This window comes from Lutra lutra, chromosome 6 (genome assembly GCF_902655055.1).
Source record: "Lutra lutra chromosome 6, mLutLut1.2, whole genome shotgun sequence".
Lineage (NCBI taxonomy): Eukaryota > Metazoa > Chordata > Mammalia > Carnivora > Mustelidae > Lutra > Lutra lutra.
Window position 1 is genome coordinate 45,207,781 of NC_062283.1, and position 26,191 is coordinate 45,233,971.

Sequence of the window (26,191 nt, forward strand, 5' to 3'; positions counted from 1 at the left end):
AGTTTTGACCAAAAAAAGGATGCTGTACTTTGTCAAATGCTTTTTCAGCACCTACTGAGAGTATCATATGGTTCTTGTTCTTTCTTTTATTAATGTATTGTATCACATTGATTGATTTGATGATGTTGAACCAACCTTGCTGCCCAGAAATAAATCCCACTTGGTCATGTTAAATAATCCTTTTAATGTACTGTTGGATCCTATTGGCTAGTATTTTGGTGAGAATTTTTGCATCCATGTTCATCAAGGATGTTGGTCTATAAGTCTCCCTGTTTATGGGGTCTTTGTTTGGTTTTGAGATCAAGGTCATGCTGGCCTCATAAAATGTGTTTGGAAGTTTTCCTTCCATTTCTATTTTTTTTTGGGGGGGTGCAGTTTCAGGAGAATAGGTATTAATTCTTCTTTAAATGTGTGGTAGAATTCCCCTGGGAAGCTGTCTGGCCCTGGGCTCTTATTTGTTGGGAAACTGTTGATGAATGCTTCAATCTCCTTGCTGGTTATGGCTCTGTTCAGGTTTTCTATTTCTTTCTGGCTCAGTTTTGGTAGTTTATAGATCTCTAGGAATGCATCCATTTCTTCCAGATTGTCAAATTTGCTGGCATATAGTTGCTCATAATATGTTCTTATAATTGTATTTCTTCGGTGTTGGCTGTGATCTCTGCTCTTTCATTCATGATTTATTAATTTGGGTCTTTTCTCTTTTCTGTTTGATAATTCTGGCCAGGGGTTCATCAATCTTATTAATTCTTTCAAAGAACCAGCTCCTAGTTTTGTTGATTTGTTCTATTTGTTTTTTTGGTTTCTATTTCATTTATTTCTGCTCTGATCTTTATAATTTCTCTTCTCCTGCTGGGTTTAGGCTTTATTTGATGTTCTTTCTTCAGCTCCTTTAGGTGTAGGGTTAGGTTGTATACTTGAGATCTTTCTTGTTTCTTGAGAAAGGCTTATGTCACTATATACTTTATTCTCAGGACCGTCTTTTGTGTCCCAAGGATTTTGAAGAGTTGTGTTTTAGTTTGCATTAGTTTCCATGAATTTTTTCAGTTCTTCTTTAATTTCCTGGTTGACCCATTCATTCTTTAGTAAGATGCTCTTTAGCCTCCATGTATTTGAGTTCTTTCCAGCTTTCTTCTTGTGATTGAGTTTGAGTTTCAAAGCATTGTGGTCTGAAAATATGCAGGGAATAATCCCGATCTTTTGATACTGGCTAAGACCTGATTTGAGGCCCAAGATGTAATCTATTCTGGGGAATGTTCCATGTGCACTTGAGAAGAATGTGTATTCTGTTGCTTTGGGATGGAATGTCCTGAATATATCTGGGATGTCCATCTGGTCCAGTGTGTCATTTAAAGCCTTCATTACCTTGTTAATCTTTTGCTTAGATGATCTGTCCATTTCAGTGAAGGGGGTGTTAAAGTCCCCTACTATTATTGTATTATTGTAGATGTGTTTCTTTGATTTTGTTATTAATTGGTTTATATAATTGGCTGCTCCCATGTTAGGGGCAGAGATATTTAAAATTGTTAGCTCTTCTTGTTGGATAGACCCTTTAAGTATGATATAGTGTCCTTCATCATCTCATATTATACTCTTTGTCTTAAAATCTAATTTATCTGATATAAGAATTGCCACCTCAGCTTTCTTTGGATGTCCATTAGCATGGTAAATTGTTTTCCACCCCCTCACTTTATATCTGGAGGTGTCTTTGGGTCTAAAATGAGTAACTATTGAGAGATATGAATTTAGTGCCATTATATTGCCTGTAAGGTGACTGTTACTGTATATTGTCTCTGTTCCTTTCTGACCTGTTACTTTTATGTTCTCTCTTTGCTTAGAAGACCCCTGTCAATATTTCCTGTACAGCTGATTTGGTGTTTGCAAATTCTTTAATTTTTGTTTGTCCTGGAAGCATTTTAACTCTTCTATTTTCAGTCATAGCCTAGAGTTGGATAAAGTATTCTTGGCTGCATATTTTTCTCATTTTTCTCATTTAGTGCTCTGAATATATCATGCAAGTCCTTTCTGGCCTGCCAAGTCTCTGTGGATAGGTCTTCTGCCAATTTAATGATTCTACTGTTGTATGTTACAGACCTCTTGTCCTGAGCTGCTTTAAGGATTTTCTCTTTGTAACTAAGACTTGTAAGTTTTACTATTAGATGTACCTATTTTTATTGATTTTGAGGGAGATTCTCTGTGTCTCCTGGATTTTGATGCTTTTCCCCTTCACCAAATTAGGGAAATTCTCTGCTATAATTTGCTGCAATATACCTTTGCCCCCTCTCTCTTTCTTTTTCTTCTGGAATACCAATTATTCTAGTATTGTTTTGTCTTATGGTGTCACTTATCTCTCGAATTCACCCTTCGTGATTCAGTAGTTGTATATCTCTCTTTTTCTTAGCTTCTTTATTCTCCATCATTTGGTCTTCTGTATCACTAATTCTCTCTTTTGCCTCATTTATCCTAGCAGTAAGAGCCTCCATTTTTTATTGCACCTCATTAACAACTTTTTTTATTTCAACTAGGTTAGATTTTAGTTCTTTATTTGTCCAGAAAAGGATTCTCCAGTGTCTTCCATGCTTTCTTCATGCTCAGCGAGCACCTTGATAATTGTCATTCTGAACTCTAGTTCTGAAATCTTACTAATGCCCGTATTGATTAGATCCCTAGCCATCAGTACTGCCTCTTGTTCTTTATTTTTTGAGGTTAGTTTTTCCACCTGTCATTTTATCCAGATAAAAATAGATGAATAAGAGAACAAAATACTAAAAGAGTAGCAATGACCCCACGAAAATATACACTAACCAAATCAGAAGAGACCTGAATTGAGAGGGAGAAGAAAAGGAAAAAAAAAAAAAGAAAAAAAAATATATATATGCATATGGGGAATAGAACAGAGCGACACACTTGATTTGGTCTATTGGAAGAAACTGCTTCCCAAAATTTTAAAGAAAGAAAAACTTCATATATGTATATATATATATATATATATATATATATATATATATAATGGGTAAGCATTATGAAGGGATGGAATATGACTGTAAAGATGAAAATTTAAAAAGATTCTTAAAAAGGAACTGATAAGAAGTTGTTTGGAAAATAAAAAGAGGAAAGAATGTGATCAGGCTGAAGATGAACAAAGCCATGTGCTAGATTTAGGGTATATTTTGATCTATTTGAAGTAACTGTACCCCAAAATTTTAATTAAAGGAAAACCTATATGTACACAAAACATAAGGTTAAATACAATGAAGGAATGGAATATAACTATAACAGGGGCGGCACCTGGGTGGCTCAGTGGGTTAAGCCTCTGCCTTCGGCTCAGGTCATGATCCCGGGGTCCTGGGATCGAGCCCTGCATTGGGCTCTCTGATCAGCAGGGAGCCTGCTTCCTTTCCTCTCTCTCTGCCTTCCTCTCTCTCTGCCTGCCTCTCGGCCTACTTGTGATCTCTCTCTGTCAAATAAATAAATACAATTTTAAAAAAAAGAATATAACGATAACAATGAAAATTTAAAAAGATTTTTAAAAAGGTATTGATAAGATAAAATAGTTAAAAAAAACAGAATAAGAGAGGAAGATTTTTTTAAAAATAGAATAAAAAAAATTTAAAAAATTTAACTTTGAAAAACTAAAGAATTAGGGTGCGGGAAGCCATAAATTCTATGTGCTGTATTCCTGTAGCTCTGAAGTTTTGCAGTTCTCATTAATTGTTGAACTTGGTCTTGGCTGGATGTTCTTGTTGATCTTCTTTGGTAGGGCCTTTTGCATGATTCTCAAATATTTTTTTCCTGTGCCAGAATTGCACTGCCCTTGCCAGGGACCAGGTTAAGTAATCTTGGTTTTGCTCTCAGTAGCTTTTGTTCCCTGAACACTTTCTGTACAGCTCTAGAGGAGGAGAATGAAGATGGTGGCCTCCCAATCTCCTGCCCCAGAGGAGTAGAGAGCTCAGGGCCCCACTCCTCAATGTGCCCTCAGAGAAAAGCAATCAATCCCTCCTATCTACCTGGTCTCTGGCTGAACTCCATGCTCACCTCGCCCGTGATTGAACATTTCTGTCTCTGGCACACAGCCCCGTTTGGTTTCCAAACCCAGCAGATTCCTGCAGTGCACTCCCATGCCACTCCTCCCAGTGGAGGAACGAGGGGGTCTCCTGATCTGCCACTTGTGGAGTCCCTGATCAAAGAGGAGTGTCCCAACTGTGCCTTACCTCATAGTTTAAGGTAACCTGAGCTGAGAGCCCACTCCTCAGCTCCACCTCTGCAGCCGGCTTCCTGCCTCCTATACTTGGGAGCTCTACCACACTCAGACACCCCCAGTCTTTTTGTAGGCCCATGATTCCTGAGACCACACTGTCTCAGCAAGGGCTCCACACCCTGATTAGCCTTTGGAGCAACATCCCTCAGTGGAGCAGACTGCTAAAAGTTCCAGTTTTGTGCTCCACTGCTCTACCATTCCATTTTATTCCATACCATTCCATCAAGCTTGCTGGGAGCTGGCCATGCCCCCCGCCCCCCAGAGTCTCTCTTACCATATATCACCTTGGATTCACTTCTCTGCAGGTCCTACCTTCCAGAAAGTGATCTCTTTTCTGTTCCTAGAATTGCTGCTCTTCTTCTCTTCGATCTCCTGTTGAGTTTGTAGTTGTTCAGAATGGTTTGATAACTATCTAGCCGAACTCCTAGGACCCGATGATATTTAGGTCTCCTCCTTCTCTGCCATCTTGCTCCTCCCCTTGACTCCTGTCGATTAATCTGAAAGTGGCACACTTTGTGACCATTCACATCTCATTTGTTAGAAGTAAATCACATAGTCACACATAGAGTGGCTAAGACATGTAGTCCAAGAGGAAGAAGAGGAAGAGGAAGAAGAAATAGGTTTAGTGAACATGTAATAAGCTTTACCATGCAGTTTGGGATTTAACTAAGGAAAATGTGGAAGTTTCTCTAGGATAAATTGACAATATTAGAGAACATATCAGAATCATAGAGACAAATGTTAGCAGTTCCAATGTAAAGTTGTCTAAAAATAGATAGTTTAGTCAATGCATATCAAGTATTCTAAATCATTCTTATGGAGTTTCTTAGCTTTACATCATTAAGCATTTGAATCATTATTTTACATGTTCTGATCTAATGCACATTAAGGAAATCTGTGATTCTTGTGTAGCTATGCTGACATGAAAAAAACTTGTTGATCATGGGGCATTTGAGGATCCTTAACCCCGTGGTGGTGATTTCTCAAAGTAGTTAATAATGGCTTCTAGTAGGAAAATGTTGACCACGCAAATATCTGTGAGATGTAGAACAGCTAAGTTTTCACCATAAACTCTACATTGTTGTTCTGATATCTATTCTAGTTTTGTGTGCATTTTCACCAATCTGTGAATTCTTTCCAAGGCTTGCTGCTTACCCTTGTGTGGAGAAAAGGACAAATCTCTTTGTCCTTAATATGTGACATAATCAAATATATCTTTCCTTGCTGTTTCTTTTATTGCTTTTGCTTCACTTTTTACTCATTTCTATATGTTAGGTTTTTAAAGTGGTTATATAACATCAAGAATCCTCTGACCTTATAAATAATTTCAGGTGTGAGTTAAAAGTGAATATATAATTTATAACTAAATATCCAAAGCAAAATTTAAATTTTGTTTAAATTAGATACAATCTTGGACAAATACTAACACAGTGAAGTAGGACGCTATGTCCTTAGTGTTAGGAAATAGGCATGCATAATCATTTTAAAATAATACATGAATTGTATTTTCTTTAAGTTCAAAATCTACAAATAGTATAACTAAGTTTTAATTCTACATTTAAAGGAGACTCCCCAATACATTTGCCCTTACTTATGTATGTATCAAAATTCCCTAGGAGCTAAAAACAATTTCTTCATGTAGATATTATCTTATAAGTATATGGCAGAAGTAGGCTATCCACAAAAAACAAATCATACAGGGATCATTGCTCTGTAAGCCAATACAAATTAAAATGATTCAAACATCACAAGAAAATGTTTTCAAATTATATGTTGCATACACTGCATCTTATATTAGCTTCCAACTAAATATGACAATTACAGCAGAAAAGTTTATGATTTGTAATGAAGCTTTTAGATCCATATTCACTACTATACATACAAATTTTTCATTGGAAAAAATCCTAGAAGGAAATATGAATTAGTATATTGGCTTAAAATTTAAAGAATTAAGAATAAATTTACACATTCCATTGAGCATATCCGATTTGAAGGATTAAATTAATTTTTAAATATAGATAAAATTTACTGTAGATATTTTACTTTCAAGCAAAATGATATGAGCTATCTAATATAACTATGAAAATACTTTAAAACTGGGCTGCCTGTGTAGCTCAGTCAGTTAAGCATCTTCATTTGGCTCAGGTCATGATCCCAGAGCCCTGGGATCAAGCCTCACATCAAGCCCCATATTGAGCCCCAGATCTGGCTCTCTGCTCAGCAGGGATCCTGCTTCTCCTTCTCCCTCTGCCACTTCCCCACTTGTGCTCTCTGTCAATCTTTCTGTCAAATAAATAAAATCTTTAAAAAAGAAATACCTCAAAACTATCTTAAAAAGTTCTTTCTCAGGGACAAAAAAACTGTGAGCTAATTATGGTAATTATCATTTGCAGACCTGCGCCACTGGGCTCTTTTGTGGTGATGGAATAGGGAGCATTACCTGTTTACCTCCCATCTCTGAAAGAACCGATCTCATTTCAACACGAACATATACAGTACCTGCTTCTGACACTTCAGCCAGTGGCTTTCCATCAGCAAGGGCTACAGGACTATGGACCATAATGGCTACTTACCCAGTTGACCCAGGTAAGTAGATGAAAGTAAAATATGGAGAAGTTTGAATTTGATATAGTTGTGTATAGAAACATATTTTCTGAACTTTTCAAAAGATTTTTCTTCTGTGATACATGACTTTTCAGGGGTATAAAATAGTTTTAGGATTCTTGTTGGTTATGTTTCATGTTTTCAGTTTTGGTTTAATAATATTGATGTTCTTTACTAATAAATGCTCTCCCTGAAACAGTGCAAATGTTCATTAATATCTTTATTATGATATGTGAATCTTGGTAGATAACCGACACTTAGTCCCAGCTTATTTTAACTATCAGTAAAATTTATTTTTAAAGACTTTGGGTACTTACTTTATTGTATCTTTTTTAACATTGTGTGATTATTATATGTAAATTTATATCCCTATCAATTTATTGGAAAAAATTTTAATCTAGGTTTCTTTCCTATTTTGAAGTATTTTGACATGTTGAATATGTTTCAATATGTCTTATTTAATTTACTAAATCAAATGACCACATATTGCAAATAGTACACTGTATGCTAAATTCCTAATTTACTCTTTATATAGTCAGTGACACTAAGGAAAATAAGAATGAGAATTATAGCCATTAACAAGATATTCTTTTTTTTTTATAAACATATAGTATATTTTTATCCCCAGGGGTACAGGTCTGTGAATCGCCATGTTTACACACTTCACAGCACTCACCATAGCACATACCCTCCCCAATGTCCATAACCCCAACCCCCTTCCCAACCCCCCTCCCCCCATCAACCCTCAGTTTGTTTTGTGAGATTGAGAGTCACTTATGATTTGTCTCCCTCCCAATTCCATCTTGTTTCATTTACTCTTCTCCTACCCCCTTAACCCCCCATGTTGCATCTCCTATCCCTCATATCAGGGAGATCATATGATAGTTGTCTTTCTCCGATTGACTTATTTCGCTAAGCATGATACCCTCTAGTTCCATCCACATCGTCGCAAATGGCAAGATTTCATTTCTTTTGATGGCTGCATAGTATTTCATTGTGTATATATACCACATCTCCTTTATCCATTCGTCTGTTGATGGACATCTAGGTTCTTTCCATAGTTTCGCTATTGAAGACATTGCTGCTATAAACATTCGGGTGCACGTGCCCCTTTGGATCACTACGCTTGTATCTTTAGGGTAAATACCCAGCAGTACAATTGCTGGGTCATAGGGTAGTTCTATTTTCAACATTTTGAGGAACCTCCATGCTGTTTTCCAGAGTGGTTGCACCAGCTTGCATTCCCACCAACAGTGTAGGAGGGTTCCCCTTTCTCCGCATCCTCGCCAGCATCTGTCATTTCCTGACTTGTTAATTTTAGCCATTCTGACTGGTGTGAGGTGATATCTCATGGTGGTTTTGATTTGTATTTCCATGATGCTGAGTGATATGGAGCACTTTTTCATGTGTCTGTTGGCCATCTGGATGTCTTCTTTGCAGAAATGTCTGTTCATGTCTTCTGCCCATTTCTTGATTGGATTATTTGTTCTTTGGGTGTACAGTTTGCTAAGCTCTTTATAGATTTGGACACTAGCCCTTTATCTGATATGTCGTTTGCAAATATCTTCTCCCATTCTGTCAGTTGTCTTTTGGTTTTGTTAACTGTTTCCTTTGCTGTGCAAAAGCTTTTGATCTTGGTGAAATCCCAATAGTTCATTTTTGCCCTTGCTTCCCTTGCCTTTGGTGATGTTCCGAGGAAGATGTTGCTGTGGCTGAGGTCGAAGAGGTCGCTGCCTGTGTTCTCCTCAAGGATTTTGATGGATTCCTTTCTCACATTGAGGTCCTTCATCGATTTTGAATCTATTTTAGTGTGTGATGTAAGGAAATGATCCAATTTCATTTTTCTACATGTGGCTGTCCAATTTTCCCAACACCATTTATGGAAGAGGCTGTCTTTTTTCCATTGGACATTCTTTCCTGCTTTGTCGAAGATTAGTTGACCATAGAGTTGAGGGTCTATTTCTGGGCTCTCTATTCTGTTCCATTGATCTATGTGTCTGTTTTTGTGCCAGTACCATGCTGTCTTGATGATGACAGGTTTGTAATAGAGCTTGAAGTCCAGAATTGTGATGCCACCAACTTTGGCTTTCTTTTTCAATATTCCTTTGGCTATTCGAGGTCTTTTCTGGTTCCATATAAATTTTAGGATTATTTGTTCCATTTCTTTGAAAAAAATGGATGATATTTTGATAGGAATTGCATTAAATGTGTAGATTGCTTTAGGTAGCATAGACATTTTCTCAATATTTATTCTTCCAATCCAGGAGCATGGAACATTTTACCATTTCTTTATGTCTTCCTCAATTTCTTTCATGAGTACTTTATACTTTTGTGTGTATAGATTCTTAGCCTCTTTGGTTAGGTTTATTCCTAGGTATCTTATAGTTTTGGGTGCAATTGTTAATGGGATTGACTCCTTAATTTCTCTTTCTTCTGTCTTGTTGTTGGTGTAGAGAAATGCAACTGATTTCTGTGCATTGATTTTATATCCTGACACTTAACTGAATTCCTGTACAAGTTCTAGCAGTTTTAGAGTGGAGTCTTTTGGGTTTTCCACATATAGTATCATATCATCTGTGAAGAGTGATAGTTTGACTTCTTCTTTGCCGATTTGGATGCCTTTAATTTCCTTTTGTTGTCTGATTGCTGAGGCTAGGACTTCTAGTCCTATGTTGAATAGCAGGGGTGATAACGGACATCCCTGCCGTGTTCCTGACCTTATCGGAAAAGCTTTCAGTTTTTCTCCATTGAGAATGATATTTGGGGTGGGTTTTTCATAGATGGCTTTGATAATAATGAGGTATGTGCCCTCTATCCCTACACTTTGAAGAGTTTTGATCAGGAAGGGATGCTGTACTTTGTCAAATGCTTTTTCAGCATCCATTGAGAGTATCGTATGGTTCTTGTACTTTCTTTTATTAATGTGTTGTATCACATCAATTGACTTGCGGATGTTGAACCAAACTTGCAGCCCTGGAATAAATCCCACTTGGTCATGGTGAATAATCCCTTTAATGTACTGTTGGATCCTATTGGCTAGTATTTTGGTGAGAATTTTTGCATCTGGATATTGGTCTGTTCTCTTTTTTGATGGGATCCTTGTCTGGTTTTGGGATCAAGGTGATGCTGGCCTCATAAAATGAGTTTGGAAGTTTTCCTTCCATTTCTATTTTTTGGAACAGTTTCAGGAGAATAGGAATTAGTTCTTTTTTAAATGTTTGGTAGAATTCCCCCGGGAAGCCATCTGGCCCTGGGCTTTTGTTTGTTTGGAGATTTTTGATAACTGTTTCAATCTCCTTACTGGTTATGGGTCTGTTCAGGCTTTCTCTTTCTTCCTGGTTCAGTTGTGGTAGTTTATATGTCTCTAGGAATGCATCCATTTCTTCCAGATTGTCAAATTTGTTGGCGTAGGTTTGCTCATAGTATGTTCTTATAATTGTCTCTATTTCTTTGGTGTTCATTGTGATCTCTCCTCTTTCATTTGTGATTTTATTTATTTGGGTCCTTTCTCTTTTCTTTTTGATAAGTCTGGCCAGGGGTTTATCAATCTTATTAATTCTTTCAAAGAGCCAGCTCCTAGTTTCATTGATTTGTTCCATTGTTTTTTTGGTTTCTATTTCATTGATTTCTGCTCTGATCTTTATGATATCTCTTCTCCTGCTGGGTTTAGGGTTTCTTTCTTGTTCTTTCTCCAGCTCCTTTAGGTGTAGGGTTAGGTTGTGTACCTGAGACTTTTCTTGTTTTTTGAGAAAGGCTTGTACCGCTATATATTTTCCTCTCAGGACTGCCTTTGCCCTGTCCCACAGATTTTGAACCATTGTTTTTTCATTATCATTTGTTTCCATGAATTTTTTCAATTCTTCTTTAATTTCCTGGTTGACCCATTCATTCTTTAGAAGGATGCTGTTTAGTCTCCATGTATTTGGGTTCTTTCCAAATTTCCTCTTGTGATTGAGTTCTAGCTTCAGAGCATTGTGGTCTGAAAATATGCAGGGAATGATTCCAATCTTTTGATACCAGTTGAGACCTGATTTATGACCCAGGATGTGATCTATTCTGGAGAATGTTCCATGTGCACTTGAGAAGAATGTGTATTCTGTTGCTTTGGGATGAAATGTTCTGATTATATCTGTGATGTCCATCTCGTCCAGTATGTCATTTGAGGCCTTGATTTCCTTGTTGATCTTTTGCTTGGATGATCTGTCCATTTCAGTGAGGGGAGTGTTAAAGTCCCCTACTATTATTGTATTATTGTTGATGTGTTTCTTTGCTTTTGTTATTAATTGGTTTATATAGTTGGGTGCTACCACGTTAGGGGCATAGATATTAAAATTGTTAGGTCTTCTTGTTTGACAGATCCTTTGAGTATGATATAGTGTCCATCATCTCTTATTATAGTCTTTGGCTGAAAATCTAATTGATCTGATATAAGGATTGCCACTCCTGCTTTCTTCTGATGTCCATTAGAATGGTAAATTCTTTTCCACCCCCTCACTTTAAATCTGGAGGTGTCTTCGGGTTAAAATGAGTTTCTTGTAGGCAACATATAGATGGGTTTTGTTTTTTTATCCATTCTGATACCCTGTGTGTTTTGATTGAGGCATTTAGCCCATTAACATTCAGGGTAAGTATTGATAGATATGAATTTAGTGCCATTGTATTGCCTGTAAGGTGACTGTTACTGTATTTTGTCTCTGTTCCTTTCTGATCTACTACTTTTAGGGTCTCTCTTTGCTTAGAGGACCCATTTCAATATTTCCTGTAGAGCTGGTTTGGTGTTTGCAAACTCTTTCAGTTTTTGTTTGTCCTGGAAGTTTTCATTTCTCCTTCTATTTTCAATGATAGCATAGCTGGATATAGTATTCTTGGCTGCATGTTTTTCTCGTTTAGTGCTCTGAATATATCATGCCAGCTCTTTCTGGCCTGCCAGGTCTCTGTGGATAAGTCTGCTGCCAATCTAATATTTTTACTATTGTATGTTACAGACTTCTTTTCCCAGGCTACTTTCAGGATTTTCTCTTTGTCACTAAGACTTGTAAATTTTACTATTAGGTGACGGGTGTGAACCTATTCTTACTGATTTTGAGGGGAGTTCTCTGAACCTCCTGGATTTTGATGCTTGTTCCCTTTGCCATATTGGGGAAATTCTCTCCAATGATTCTCTCCAATATACCTTCTGCTCCCCTCTCTCTCTCTTCTTCTTCTGGAATCCCAATTATTCTGTTTTTTCATCTTATGGTGTCACTTATCTCTCGAATTCTCCCCTCGTGTCCAGTAGCTGTTTGTCCCCCTTTTGCTCAGCTCTTTATTCTCTGTCATTTGGTCTTCTATATCACTAATTCTTTCTTCTGCCTCATTTATCCTAGCAGTGAGAGCCTCCATTTTTTATTGCACCTCATTAATAGCTTTTTTTATTTCAACTTGGTTAGATTTTAGTTCTTTTATTTCTCCAGAAAGGGTTTTTATATCTCCCGAGAGGGTTTCTCTAATATCTTCCATGCCTTTTTTGAGCCCAGCTAGAACCTTGAGAATCGTCATTCTGAACTCTAAATCTGACATATTACCAATGTCTGTATTGATTAGGTCCCTAGCCTTTGGTACTGCCTCTTGTTCTTTTTTTTGTGGTGAATTTTTCCGCCTTGTCATTTTGTCCAGAAAAAAGTATATGAAGGAGCAACTAAAATACTTAAAGTGTGGCAACAACCCCAGGAAAATATGCTTTAACCAAATCAGAAGAGATCCCAAATCGTGAGGGGGGAGAAAGGGATAAAAAGAGGTTCAGAAAGAAAAAAAAAGAAAGAAAGAAACAATTAAAAGAAGAAAAGGAATAAAGAAAAAATATAAAAAGGAAATATATATATATATATATATTAGATAAACTAGTTAAAAAACGTTAAAAAAGAAAAGGGTCAAAGTTTAAAAAATTTGGCAGAAGAAGAGAAAAAAAATTGAAAAAGAATAAAAAATTAAATTAACTGCAAGGCTAAAGAATCATGGGGAGAAAGCCATGAGATTCATGCTTTGCTTTCTCCTCCTCTGGAATTCCACTGCTCTCCTTGGTATTGAAACTGCACTCCTTGGTAGGTGAACTTGGTCCTGGCTGGATTTCTTGTTGATCTTCTGAGGGAGGGTCCTGTTGTAGTTATTCTCAAGTGTCTTTTCCCCAGGTGGAATTGCATTGCCCTTACCAGGTGCCAGGCTGAGTAATCCGCTCGGGTTTGCTTTTGGGAGCTTTTGTTCCCTGAGCACTTTCTGTAGAGTTCCGGAGGACGGGAATGAAGATGGTGGCCTCCCAGTCTCCCACCCGGAGGAGCCGAGAGCCCGGGGCCCCACTCCTCAGTGCGCCCTCAGAGAACAGCGCCCAATTACTCCCGTCACCCTGGCCTCCGGCCGCGTTCCAAGCTGACCGAGCCTGTGACCAGTTCAAGGTAACCCTGAGCTGAGAGCTCACTCCTCGGCTCTGTCTCTGTAGCTGGCTTCCCCGTTCTAATACCTGTAAGCTCTGCAACACTCAGACACCCCCAGTCCTTCTGGACCCTGTGGGACCTGAGACCACGCTGACCCCATGTGAGCTTCACCCCGGTTAAGCCTCTGGAGCGATGTCCCTCAGTGGAACAGACTTTTTTAAAAGTCCTGATTTTGTGCTTTGTTGCTCCACTGCTTGCAGGGAGCCGGCCCCTCCCCCCAGGGTCTATCTTCCTGTCGCTTTGGATTAACTTCTCCGCCAGTCCTACCTTTCAGAAAGTGGTTGATTTTCTGTTTCTAGAGTTGCTGTTCTTCTTCTCTTTGATCTCCCAATCTCCCGTTGGATTTGTAGGTGTTTGCAATCTTTAGATAAGCTTTCTAGCTGATCTCCTGCTACCTGAAGTAGTCTCAGCCTGCTACTTCTCCACCATCTTGACTCCTCCCCCTGTAGAGATTCCAACAAGATATTCTTGTTAAAAATATTTTTGAGGGTCATTGGATATCATAAGCAGAAAGGTAGTCTGCCCTATTCTTTGTCTTCATAAGTTCTGTTCTTTTAAAAACTTAAGTTTACATATACTGTTATCACATATAAAGAATATTGTCACTATTTAGAAAGTAAAATGATACTTCTAATATTTCTAAACCAATATGTTATGTATTCATTGATTCTATCAATGGCAGTGTTGCAATTTTTCATGTCTTATTATTCAAAGGAGTCATTTGGTTTGGAATACGTTAGTTCTTTTTATCTCCCTGTGAATGTTCACTCGTTGTATGTGTAAGTATAAAATATAAATATATAAATATAAAATAAAGAGTATATATATTGCTTTTCTTTATAATTGGAGTATAATTGATATACAAGTCATATTATTTTCAGGTGCCTATCATTGTGATTTGATATTTTTATACATTATGAAGCAATCCCATGACAAATATAGTTATCATCTGTCATCATATAAAGTTGCTATATTATTGACTACATTGCCTACATTGTATATTATATCCCCATGATTCCTTTATTTTATAACTGGAAGTTTATACTTCTTAATCCCCTTTATCTATTTTTCCCTCTGCACTCAGCCCTTCTTCCTCTGGTAACCAAGTTTATTCCCTGTATCTATGAGTATGTTTCTGTTTTGTATGTTCATTTGTTTTTGGATTCCACATGTAAATAAAATCATACATTTGTCTTTGTCTGACTTATTTCACTGAATATAATACCCTCTAGGTTCATCTATGTTTTCACAAATTGCAAGATTTCATTCTCTTTATGGCTGGGTAATATACCTTTGTATATTATATCATATCTTCTTTATCCATTCATCCATCAATGGACATTTAGATTGCATCCATAATTTGGCTATTGCATATAATGCTTCAGTGTAATAGAAGTGTATATATCTCTTTGAACTGGTATTTTCACTTTTTCCAGATAAATATCCAGAAGTGGAATTGTTGGACTGTATGATATTTTATTTTTAATTTTTTAAGAAATTCTATATTGTTTTCCATAATGGTTGTACCAATTTACATTCTCACCAACAGTGTACAAAATTTCCTTTTTCTACACACCTTCACTGACACTTGTTATTTGTTGCCTTTTTGATAACAGTCTGACAGATGTAAGGTGATATCTCATTATAGTTTTGATTTGCATTTCTGTGGTGATTAGTGATATTAAGTATTTTTTCATGTACCTTTTGGCCATCTGTATGTCTTCTTTGGAAAAAGGTCAGTTCAAGTCCTCTGTCCTTTTTTTTTTTTTTTTTTTTTTTTTAAGTAAGCCAGATCAGGGCTTGAGCTCACAACCCTGAGATTAAGATCTGAGCTGGGATCAAGAGTCAGATGCTTAACCAACTGAGCCACCCAAGCACACTACCCTATGGCTATTTTTAATCAGTTTGTTCTATTGATATTAAGTTCTGGAAAATCTCCATGTATTTTGGATACAAACCCCGTATCACATGTGTGATTTGCAAATATATTCTCCCATTCAGTAGGTTGCCTTTTTTGTTTTGCTGATGGTTTCCTTCATTTCTACATCACACTTTTTATAGTGTGATGTAGAACCATTTGTTTTAGTTTTCACTGCCCTTGCCTAAGGAGTCTGGTCCCCCAAAAAATATTGTTAAGACTGATGTCAAACAGCTCCCTGCCTGTTTTCCTCTAGTTTAATGGTTTTGGGTCTTACATTTAAATCTTTAGTCCATTTGAATTTATTACATGGTGTAAGGTAGTGGTCTGGTTTCATTTTTTCCATGTAGCTGTCCACTTTTCCCAGCACCACTTTTTGAAGAGACAATCTTTTCCCATTTGTATATTCTTGCTTCCTTTGTCATAGATTGATTGACTATATAGAAGAGGGCTGATTTCTGGGCTCCTTACTGTATACAATTGATCTATGTGCCTGTTTTCATTCCAGTGCCATGCTATTTTGATTACTAACAGCTCTATAGTATAGTTTGATATTAGGGCACAAGATACCTCCAGTTTTGTTCTTCTCTCTTAAGATTGTATAACAAAATTTGTTTGACTTTAGCCCTTCCTTGGAGTATGAGTAATAGGAGTCTTTGCATTTATATAATTTATGAAGTCCCCAAACTTATTCATACGCTTTCATTAGAAATATGATTTACAGCACCATTTGTTTGCCTGTACTAGGTATGAGGTGGCAGAGCAATTTGCAGAAGATTCAGCCCACAGCCAAAGTTGTTCATTTTTAATTCACTTTTCTGATTTTTTTTTCCTTTTTCCTCTCTGAAGGTCCCAAACAGACAGATATTATCAAGGATGGTGTTCTCCCAACCACTGGTTTGGCAGCATTAAGTATTGGCATATCTTTTGAAAGCTATATACTCAAAGAACTGATTTCCACTAGAGAGCTCTCAGCCAAATACAGTCTTCGTTCTTCCACAGATGTTTCCTCTTCTCAGTTTCTGAATTTTGGTGTTCATGACCCAGCACAAATTGTCTGGGGCAAAACATCCATATCATATATGCCTATCCAAACTTCAGTAGCCATGCCAGGATTCCTTTTCCCAAGTAGGGGAGAGAGGGCCTCATTTATCATCTCTTCTTTCATGACAGATTCTATTTTTCCTACAGAATCTTTATTATTTGAGAATAATCAGACTATTGCCTTATCTACTACCACAATGAGTTCAGTAATTACTGGCATTCCAGGGGCTGATATTAAATTAAACAGGCACTCATTACTCTCCCATGGATTCCTGCTCACAACTGCTTCTACAAGTGCACCTCCAATTGTCTCAAGGGGGGCTCAAGAGGATATTGAAGGATATTCAGCTGTTTCCTTAATTTCAAGAAGAGAGTACTGGAGATTGCTAAGCTCCTCAATGTCTCCCATTTCTCCTGCTAAGATAATTATATCTAAACAGGTAGCCATCTTAAACTCATCAACTCTGCACCAATTCACTACACAAGCTTCCTTTCCCAGTGAATACCAGGTTATTATGGAAGCATCTAGCAACCAGAGACTCACAAACATCAAATCACAGGCTGCTGATTCTTTAAGTGAATTAAGCCAAACTTGTGCAACATGTTCTATGACTGAAATAAAATCCTCTCATGAATTCTCAGATCGAGTTTTGCATAGCAACCATTCCCACTTTTATGAGACATTCTGGATGAACTCAGTGATATTAGCCAGCTGGTATGCACTAATGGGAATTCAAACTATCACTTCTGGGCATTCATTTTCCTCTGCTACTGAAATAACTCCATCAGCAGCGTTCACAGAGCTGTCATCTTTATTCCTTTCTAAAAAGAGTACAGAAAAAAGGATTTTATCCTCATCCTTGGAAGAATCTACTACCCTATCAAGTAATTTGGATGTTAACTTATGTTTGGATAAGACTTATTTATCCATTGTCCCATCACAAACTACCTCTTTATACCTGATGAATACTGATTTGACTTCAAAACTGGCTACTGATGATCCTTCTCTGTCAGAAAATGTTTTAAAACTATTGACAATAGGACAATATGGTGTAACTGTGGGCCCCACTGAGATACTGAATCAAGACAATTTATTGGATGTGCAAGAGATTAAAGGATCTCATCAACAGTCCAAACTTCTCACACATGATAGCTCTCTAGATTTTGAATTAAATTTAGAAAATCATCCGGAAACTGTACATTCAAGTGACCTCAAAAACAACCTGCTTCCTTACATGAACTCAGTGTCTGATTTTTCAGAAGTAACCTCTAATGTTCAATTTTATGCAGTTTCAGCAAGTCAGTCACTTCCAATACAGACCTCTTTCCCTATGTCTGTACTTATGCCAGACTGGACATATTATACAGATTATCTGACCTTCACATCTGATTTAAAAGAAGGGCTCAGAACTTCTTCAGAGTGGTCCAAATGGGAACTTCAGCCTAGTGTACATGGCTGGGAACCTCTTGATGCAAGCCAGAGGCTTCCTGTCACTAGATCTCTTACTTTGTCTTCCCCGGAGTTGATTCCTCTTCAGCTGATGATTTCTGGTGAGTTTCTCAGTTTCAGTTCAGTAAACTTTTAGAAATGAGTTTCTTTTCTGTGAAGGAGGAAGAGCCTGTCGTGGTCACCAGGTGCTCTAACCAGCCTCTTTGTAATCAGGGTAGCAGACAGTTCAGTGGGGATGGCACCTGCTGTTGCACCTGACACAGATGGTTATTCTTTATGCAGTGCCACAAAGGCTACCAGATCAATACAGGAGTATGCTGGAGATGGTTACATTGCTGGCAAGCAATCAGAAACTGAACTAGTTCAATTCATTACAATAGATCTTTCAAAGTTTAGGAATAACTTTTATTATTCTCATTTCTTAAAATAGATTCTTTTGTCTGGTGGAACACAAAATAATGTACACTTTCTAACTTTTGTTTTTTTCAGTGTAGTATTTTTTTTTAATGGGAAGATGAGGAAATCAAGGGAACTTTATTTAGTATTGCCATCCTACACAGCATGGCTTATCATTGCTCAATGCAAAGCTGTGATTCTTTCATTATATATATCTCAGAACATAAATTAAATTAGTGACCTTTGTTTGACAAAAAAAAATATAAAAATTGAAACAAAATAGCATTCCATGTGTAAGTTTGAATTCATTCTTGAAATAATTAGTGAAAAGCCACTTTTCCTAGATAACTATTCTTCCTTTAAAGTGTATTATAAATTATTAGTCTCCTCTACCCTTGTAATAACTGTCAAATTGGGAAATATGCAAAAAAAAAGCTCAAAAATTGTATTTAGCAAAAAGAGAGATGTTTTTGTTGTTATGTAAAGAAGTTCTATGTTGTAGAATTTCAAGTATAATTGTGGGAGTGAAGTTAATATTCCTTCAATGAGAAATGTATAGGTTTTGTGTATTACATATGCATAGTTATAGTTTGTGTGTTTGTTTAGGTGCATAATCTGTGGCCGGCAACTCAGTAATACAAAAGACCAAATCTTACCTTTGGTATGTCATGTGATATGATTTTCTTTACAAAGTTTCTAAAAATAAGATAAATTTTAATTTCAAATTTAAATGTAGTATTTTCCTTGTGCTTTTACAAGCTTTTACAAGCTTTTTGTATAACAGTTAAGACTTTCAACAACACCTAATACATCACTTCTCACATATAAATGCAGCAGAGTTACATATCCTCTCATACAATCAGTCTAGTATCCATCCCTTGGAAATATACATTTCCAGGAAATCAAATCCTAAGTTTGCCTTTATGAACAAAGTCTTGTCACATTCCATTTTTCCCATCTCATTCCAAGGGCAAACACTCTTTGGTGATTTTGACTTTGATTCTGCTACTATTCTTCCAGTTTCCCTTGCCTCCCTAATTATTTTAGATATGCTAATCAATAATTTACAAGGCACTTGCTGGCCAGTATGTTCACCCACTGTGTTGGCCAGGATCAAATCAGGGAGTTGATAGCACACGCCAGTTGGTTACTTGGAAAGAATTTAATTTTAAGAAAAATTATTTACAAAGATATAGGTAGAATTTAGGGAAAACAAAGAGGTACTGTATGGTTCTGAAGGGACTAGTAGGAGCAAATGTCATTACTACCTTGAGTCCTGAAGGGATCAAAGGAAAGAGCAGTTATCAGGACCCATAAAGAGGAAAGCTACCAGTCTACATATGCTGCAGCATTTAGGGAGAGAACATAAGCAAACCAAAACAAACTGATCAGAAGTAGATGAGGAGATAACATCCCCAACTTCATTCTCCTCTTGTCGTCTAGACTCCTGCAGGAGCTCCCTGTTGGTCAAACCCATTCAGTAGCTAAAAATTATCTTTAAAAACATATCTACACATCTATCTAATATCTTCATGTAGAGAAAAGGGAGGGTGGGCCATAGTAGAATGCCCTGCAGTGCTAAAATCTTAACTAGGTTCCAGGTTCCATGACACTGCCAAAATATAGAATAAGCATGTAACTGATAAAGTGAGAATTTGCTTGTATGTTTCTAAAATGAACAATTGAGTACTACTACTTCTTCTCAACATGCAACTTCCATCCTCGGAAAGCACAGGAGGTAGAAAGCTCATAATTCTGGACTCTCTTGCTCTGATGGATCTCATGAGTGGCTAAGAGAAAAATGATAATCTATAATCCAGGTAATCTCTTGTGATGAGCAAAGTGAGGCATCATGGAACCATGGCTATCAATATGCTTCTTAGAGTTTTGTGTAACTTTTGAAGTGTATGATTGCTGGTTCTGTAATATAATGACATCTATTAAATTGAATTGAAGTTGTCTTTGTCAGCCATCCTCTAAATCAAACCAGTCTTCATGGTTTTGTTTACTAATTAAGTGAAGTTTAAAAGGAAAATAAAAAGTGGGGGCACCTGGCTGACTCAGTCAGTAGAACATGCAATGAGTTCTAGCCCCATATTGGTCTTAGAGATTACGTAAGGAAATTTAAAAAATTATTTTAAAAAAAAAGAGAAAAAAATACAGTCTCTAGTAGTTTGGTATGATTTTCCTCTAGCAATATAATTCTCTATTTTTCCTACCAATTGTTTGAAAGGATTTGAGAGAGAACAGCCAGAGCTTCCTGATCCAAAGATTTTCCAATAGCAATGGATATCAAAAATAGTACTGAAATGAAAACCTTATATTTATTTTTATTTATTTATAATTATATATATGTGTATAAATATAATTATATATTTATATTTATATTATATTCCATTCATAGTTGCAAAATTCTAAATTAAAAATATTCAACATAGTATACATAACATTATAGTAAATGGCAAAGGGATATTTCATCTGGAAATAAATGGGTGAGTCAAAGAAAGATATTTAATACTATAATTTACCAAATCATTAGGTAAAAAGATTTTGAAAATTTATAATTTACTGAGTATTTATTTTTCTCTCTTTCTCTTTTTTTCCATCTTAAGGGATTTACATTTACATTATCTTCCGATCTTTTTGGCATCTATAATTATTTCCAAACATAACATATATTTTGTTATATTTATATATAATATATTTATAATAAATTATATTTATTAGAGTACAATACTCAATGTCATTCTTCAAATTCTAACATAAGACATAATTCCATTAAACGCATAAGTCAAAATGCCTTATATACACCTGTACACATATTTATTACATACCATTTAGAAAATCAAATAGAAAATACATGAAATAACCAGAATACTATAAGTAAATTAAATGGAGATATGATGTTCTTATTTGAGCTCTTGCAAATGTGAGCCCTTAATACTAAAGAAACACTACATTTGAAAAGCATAAAGCAATTTCAAACAAATCCAAATGGAATAATATTTGGAACTTGATCAAGTCCTTTTGAGTCAAAGGGAATAGGGAAATGTTGAATAGAAATGGTACTAAGCATTGTATGATTATGAAATATATTAAAATCAATTCTAATAAAATATGTGTATTATTACAAGGGGTACAGGTAAAAGGAAATAGAATTTAAAGTCCAGACGCATATGTTAGATTGCATAAAATTACATAAAAAAGAGATTTGATAAATATTTTCATATTTATGAAATATGCATTGATTGATACATTTTGTTATTTTGAAAACTCTTCCTCTATATCCTTATACCAGAATAAATTCTGTGATAAAATTTATCTAACTAGATAAAATTATAAAATAAAACCTTAGATAATCCAAATCAAGTATAAGTTAATATTTATTTCATCTCTAACTGGAATTTTTTTTTTTTAAAGATTTTATTTATTTATTTGACAGAGAGAAATCACAAGTAGGCAGAGAGGCAGGCAGAGAGAGAGGAGGAAGCAGGCTCCCCGCTGAACAGAAAGCCCGATGTGGGGCTCGAACCCAGGACCTGGGATCATGACCTGAGCCGAAGGCAGCAGCTTAACCCACTGAGCCACCCAGGCGCCCCTCTAACTGGAATTTTTTAAAATTATTTTTATTAACATATCACATATTATTTGCCCCAGTCTGTGAATCATCAGGCTTACCATTTCACAGCACCCCAATAGCATATACACTCCCCAATGTCCATAACCCAACCACCCTATCTCTACTCCCCCAACCCCCAATGACCCTCAGTTTGTTTTGTGAGATTAGGAGTCTCTTACGGTTTGTCTCCCTCCCGATCCCATCTTGTTTCATTTATCCCTTCCCTACCCTCCTTAACCCCCCACTCTCAAATTCCTCATATCAGAGAGATCACATGCTAATTGTCTTTCTTTGATTGACTTATTTCACTCAGCATAATACCCTCCATGTTCCCTCCACATTGTTTCAAATGGCAGTATTTCATTTCTTTTGATGGCTGCATAGTATTCCACTGTATATATGTATACCACTTCTTCCTTATCCATTCATCTGTTGATGGACATTTAGGTTCTTTCCATAGTTTGGCTGTTGTTGACATTGCTGCTATAAACATTCAGGTGCATGTACACCTTCAGATCACTCCATTTGTATCTTTAGGGTAAATACCCAGTAGAGTGATTACTAGGTCATAAAGTAGCTCTATTTTCAACTTTTTGAGGAACCTCCATGCTGTTTTCCAGAGTAGCTGCACCAGCTTGCATTTCCACCAACAGTGTAGGAGGGTTCCCCTTTCTCCTCATCCTCAGCAGCATCTGTCATTTTCTGACTTAATTTTAGCCATTCTGACTGGTTTGAGGTGGTATCTCATTGTGGTCTTGATTTGTATTTCCCTGATGACGAGTGATGTGGAGCACTTTTTCATGTGTCTGTTGGCCATCTGGATGTCTTCTTTGTAGAAATGTCTGTTCATGTCTTCTGCCCATTTCTTGATTGGATAATATATTTGTTCTTTGGGTGTTGATATTGGTAAGTTCTTTATAGATTTTGGATACTGGCCCTTTATCTGATATGTCGTTTGCAAATATCTTCTCCCATTCTGACAGTTGTCTTTTGGTTTTGCTGACTGTCTCATTTGCTGTGCAAAAGCTTTTGATCTTAAAGAAGTCCCAATAGTTCATTTTTGCTCTTGCTTCCCTTGGCTTTGCCATGTTTCTAGGAAGAAGTTGCTGTAGCTGAGATTGAAGAGGTTGCTGCCAGTGTTCTCCTCAAGGATTTTGATGGATTCCTGTCTCATATTGAGGCCCTTCATCCATTTTGAATCTATTTTTGTGTGTGGTGTAAGGAAATAGTCCAGTTTTATTTTCTGCATGTGGCTGTCCAATTTTCCCAACACCATTTCTTGAAGAGACTGTCTTTTTTCCATTGGACATTCTTTTGTGCTTTGTGGAAGATTAGTTGACCATAAACTTGAGAGTCCATTTCTGGGCTCTCTATTCTGTTCCACTGATCTATGTGTCTGTTTTTGAGCCAGTACCATACTGTGTTGATGATTACAGCTTTGTAATAGAGTTAGAAGTCTGTAATTGTGTTGCCACCAACTTTGGCTTTCTTTTCAACATTCCTCTGGCTATTCAGGGTCTTTTCTGGTTCCATATAAATTTTAGGATTATTTGTTTCATTTCTTTGAAAAAACTTAATGGTATTTTTATAAAGATTGCATTAAATGTGTAGATTGCTTTAGGTAGCATGGACATTTTTACAATATTTGTTCTTCCAATCCATGAGCATGGAACATTTTTCCATTTCTTTGGTGTCTTCCTCAAATTCTTTCATGAGTACTTTATAGTTTTCTGAGTACAGGTTCTTTGTCTCTTTGGTTAGGTTTATTCCTAGGTATCTTATGGTTTGGGGTGCAATTGTAGATGGGATCGACTCCTTAATTTCTCTTTCTTCTGTCTTGCTGTTGATGTACAGAAATGCAATTGGTTTCTGTGCATTGATTTCATATCCTGACACTGTTCTAGCAGTTTTGGAGTGGAGTCTTTTGGGTTTTCCACATAAAATATCATATCATCTGCAAATGACTTCTTTGCCAATTCAGATGCCTTTTATTTCTTTTTGTTGTCTGATTGCTGAGGCTAGGACTTCTAGTACTATGTTGAATAGCAGTGGTGATGGTGGACATCCCTGTCATGTTCCTGATCTTAGGGGAAAAGCTTTCAGTTTTTCCCCATTGAGAATGATATTTGCTGTGGGTTTTTCATAGATGGTCTAACTGGAACTTTTTAAGTCTAAAAGCAAAAATAGAAAATTATACATAGGTGTTGATAGTGAGTATATTTTTTAGTAGAATAACTAAAATTAATACCCTTCTATTCCAAAAATGGTCATAAACATAGTTAAAGCAAATATATACAAAAATGTGTTCCACAGAGGATAGACATGGTTGTAAATATTCTTTCAAGTCAAAGAAGAAAAGCTGACCACTCAAATAGCAATATGCTTTGCTGTACATAGTCAGTAAAACATAATTAAAAATCATCAGAAGCAACCAAAGATGTCATATTTAAAATGAGACAAATTTTATCCATTTGCCAGTGTTTTATTATTTTTTTTCAACTGTAATACTTGAATTTGTGAAGATATACCACTTTATTGGTGAGGAAATAAGTTGACACCATCTTTTTGGAGAATTACTTGACACCAGAAATTTTAGAAGTTTTAGTAATAACATAATCTGAGTTTTAGGAAATTATTGTTGATATACGCAAAGTACCATGACATAAATATAATAATAACATAAAACATAATAATAATAACATTAAAACATATAACAATAACATAAAAAATAAAAATAACATAAATGTAATTAAAATAATAAATATTTAGAAACAAATGTGCCCTAATAGTGGTTGTATTAAATAAATATAGGTACTTAATAATACTATTAAGCAGAAGTTATAAAATCATATATACAACATACTTACAAATACATGAGTATATGCACACCACATATATGCATACAAAGGATTCTTCCTAAACAATATTGCTTTCAATACTGATTTTTTTTCTAAAAGTTTCATACTGATTATATATTTTATGATTAATAAAAACTTTTATAAATATTTGTATATAGTGAGAAATAAAGAACATTTCAGAAGATATATTTAATTATTTTACTTATATTAGATCAAAATAATCAAGTTTTTGTGAGATCTACAATGATTCATGTAGAAAGGATAGAAAAATCATTGCTAATTAGCATTATTATAGTGAAATAAAATCAATTAAAATTATTTTAAGTAATATAAAATATTGTTCTGAAATAACACAGAAATCTTATCAACATTGCCATACATATTTTTTGAAATTAAATTACTATGTAGAGATTGAGATCATTAGTTATATTTCTGCAGAATTCTTTACTTTTTAGTGAAATTTTTAAAAATGGGATGGAATTAATCACATCATATTACTCAATATCCAGATTTTTTTTTTTACTTAACTACCTTAAGACAGGCACCAGCATGGCTGTAATTTTTTGTTCATTTGCTTATCTATTGTTTTGGACCTCAAACACTCAGATATGAATTAAGCCTTTTTAAAAGAATCGTAACTCTTTCTCGTTTCTATCTATTGACAAATTTGGAATCAGTCTTTATATTCTGAGGTTTTCAAAAGTCTCATTCTTATATGTCCATTCTACAAACCAGCAAATGTAGAGGAAGTTCTCCTTTTGGTGAAAACTAGTAGGCACCAAAGGAGACGTCCCCCTTCAGCTGAAACATGAGACCTCCTCCTACAGTTCCCCAAGTTACTTTACTGCAGAGGAACAGCTCCACACCCTGTCCTTTGTGGTCAAGAAGTATATGCATAGAAGACAAAAGCTTTGGTCACAATCAACAGTCACTTTTGTTCTAATTTACTTGCAGTGTATAAAACAATCCCATTTAGAACTGAACCACTAATGAACACAACTACTTCTGCAGGGCAGACTATATCCAACTGAAACCTAGCACACAGATCTGAAGAAAAATCCTGACATTTGGTTTCCTATATCTCCCCCAGCATCTTTCACAGAAGAATGCCCTGTGCTTTTTGTGTTTTGCTAGTTTGCAGGATTCAAGTATATTCATTATTTACATTTTATTCTCACTTATTGCTACAATAAATAGTGATAACAATGTATACAAAATATAGTACAATATGCAAAATAATAGTAGAGTGAATATAGTTAATAATCCAATTTTTTTTCATGCATGTTACAATTCTTTGGTTTCAAAACACTTTCATCTCCATTGTTGAGTCTTGGGAATTTGACCTTGGGAAAGCAACAGCATAGACCAGAGATTGGCAAGGTATTACCCCAGGTCATACCTGACCCATCACTTGTTTTTGTAAAGAGTTTTACTGGAACACAGGTATACCCATTGGTTGCATACTGTCTATGGCTGATTTCATACTATGACAACAAAGTTGAGTAGTTGTAATGGATGCCATATGGTCTACAAAGGTAGAATGCTTACTAACTTCTTCTTTCTAGAAATTTGCCAGTTCC

The 26,191-nt window shown here is 35.9% G+C and overlaps 1 protein-coding gene across 1 annotated transcript in view; it reads left to right on the plus strand.

Moving 5' to 3' along the window:
- Positions 1-26,191, plus strand: part of EYS (eyes shut homolog) — a 1,828,849-nt gene that overhangs the window by 999,056 nt on the left and 803,602 nt on the right. The window contains 2 exon segments of the mRNA XM_047734324.1: positions 6,649-6,841; positions 16,094-17,839. Coding sequence (XP_047590280.1) covers positions 6,649-6,841; positions 16,094-17,839 — 1,939 coding nt within the window.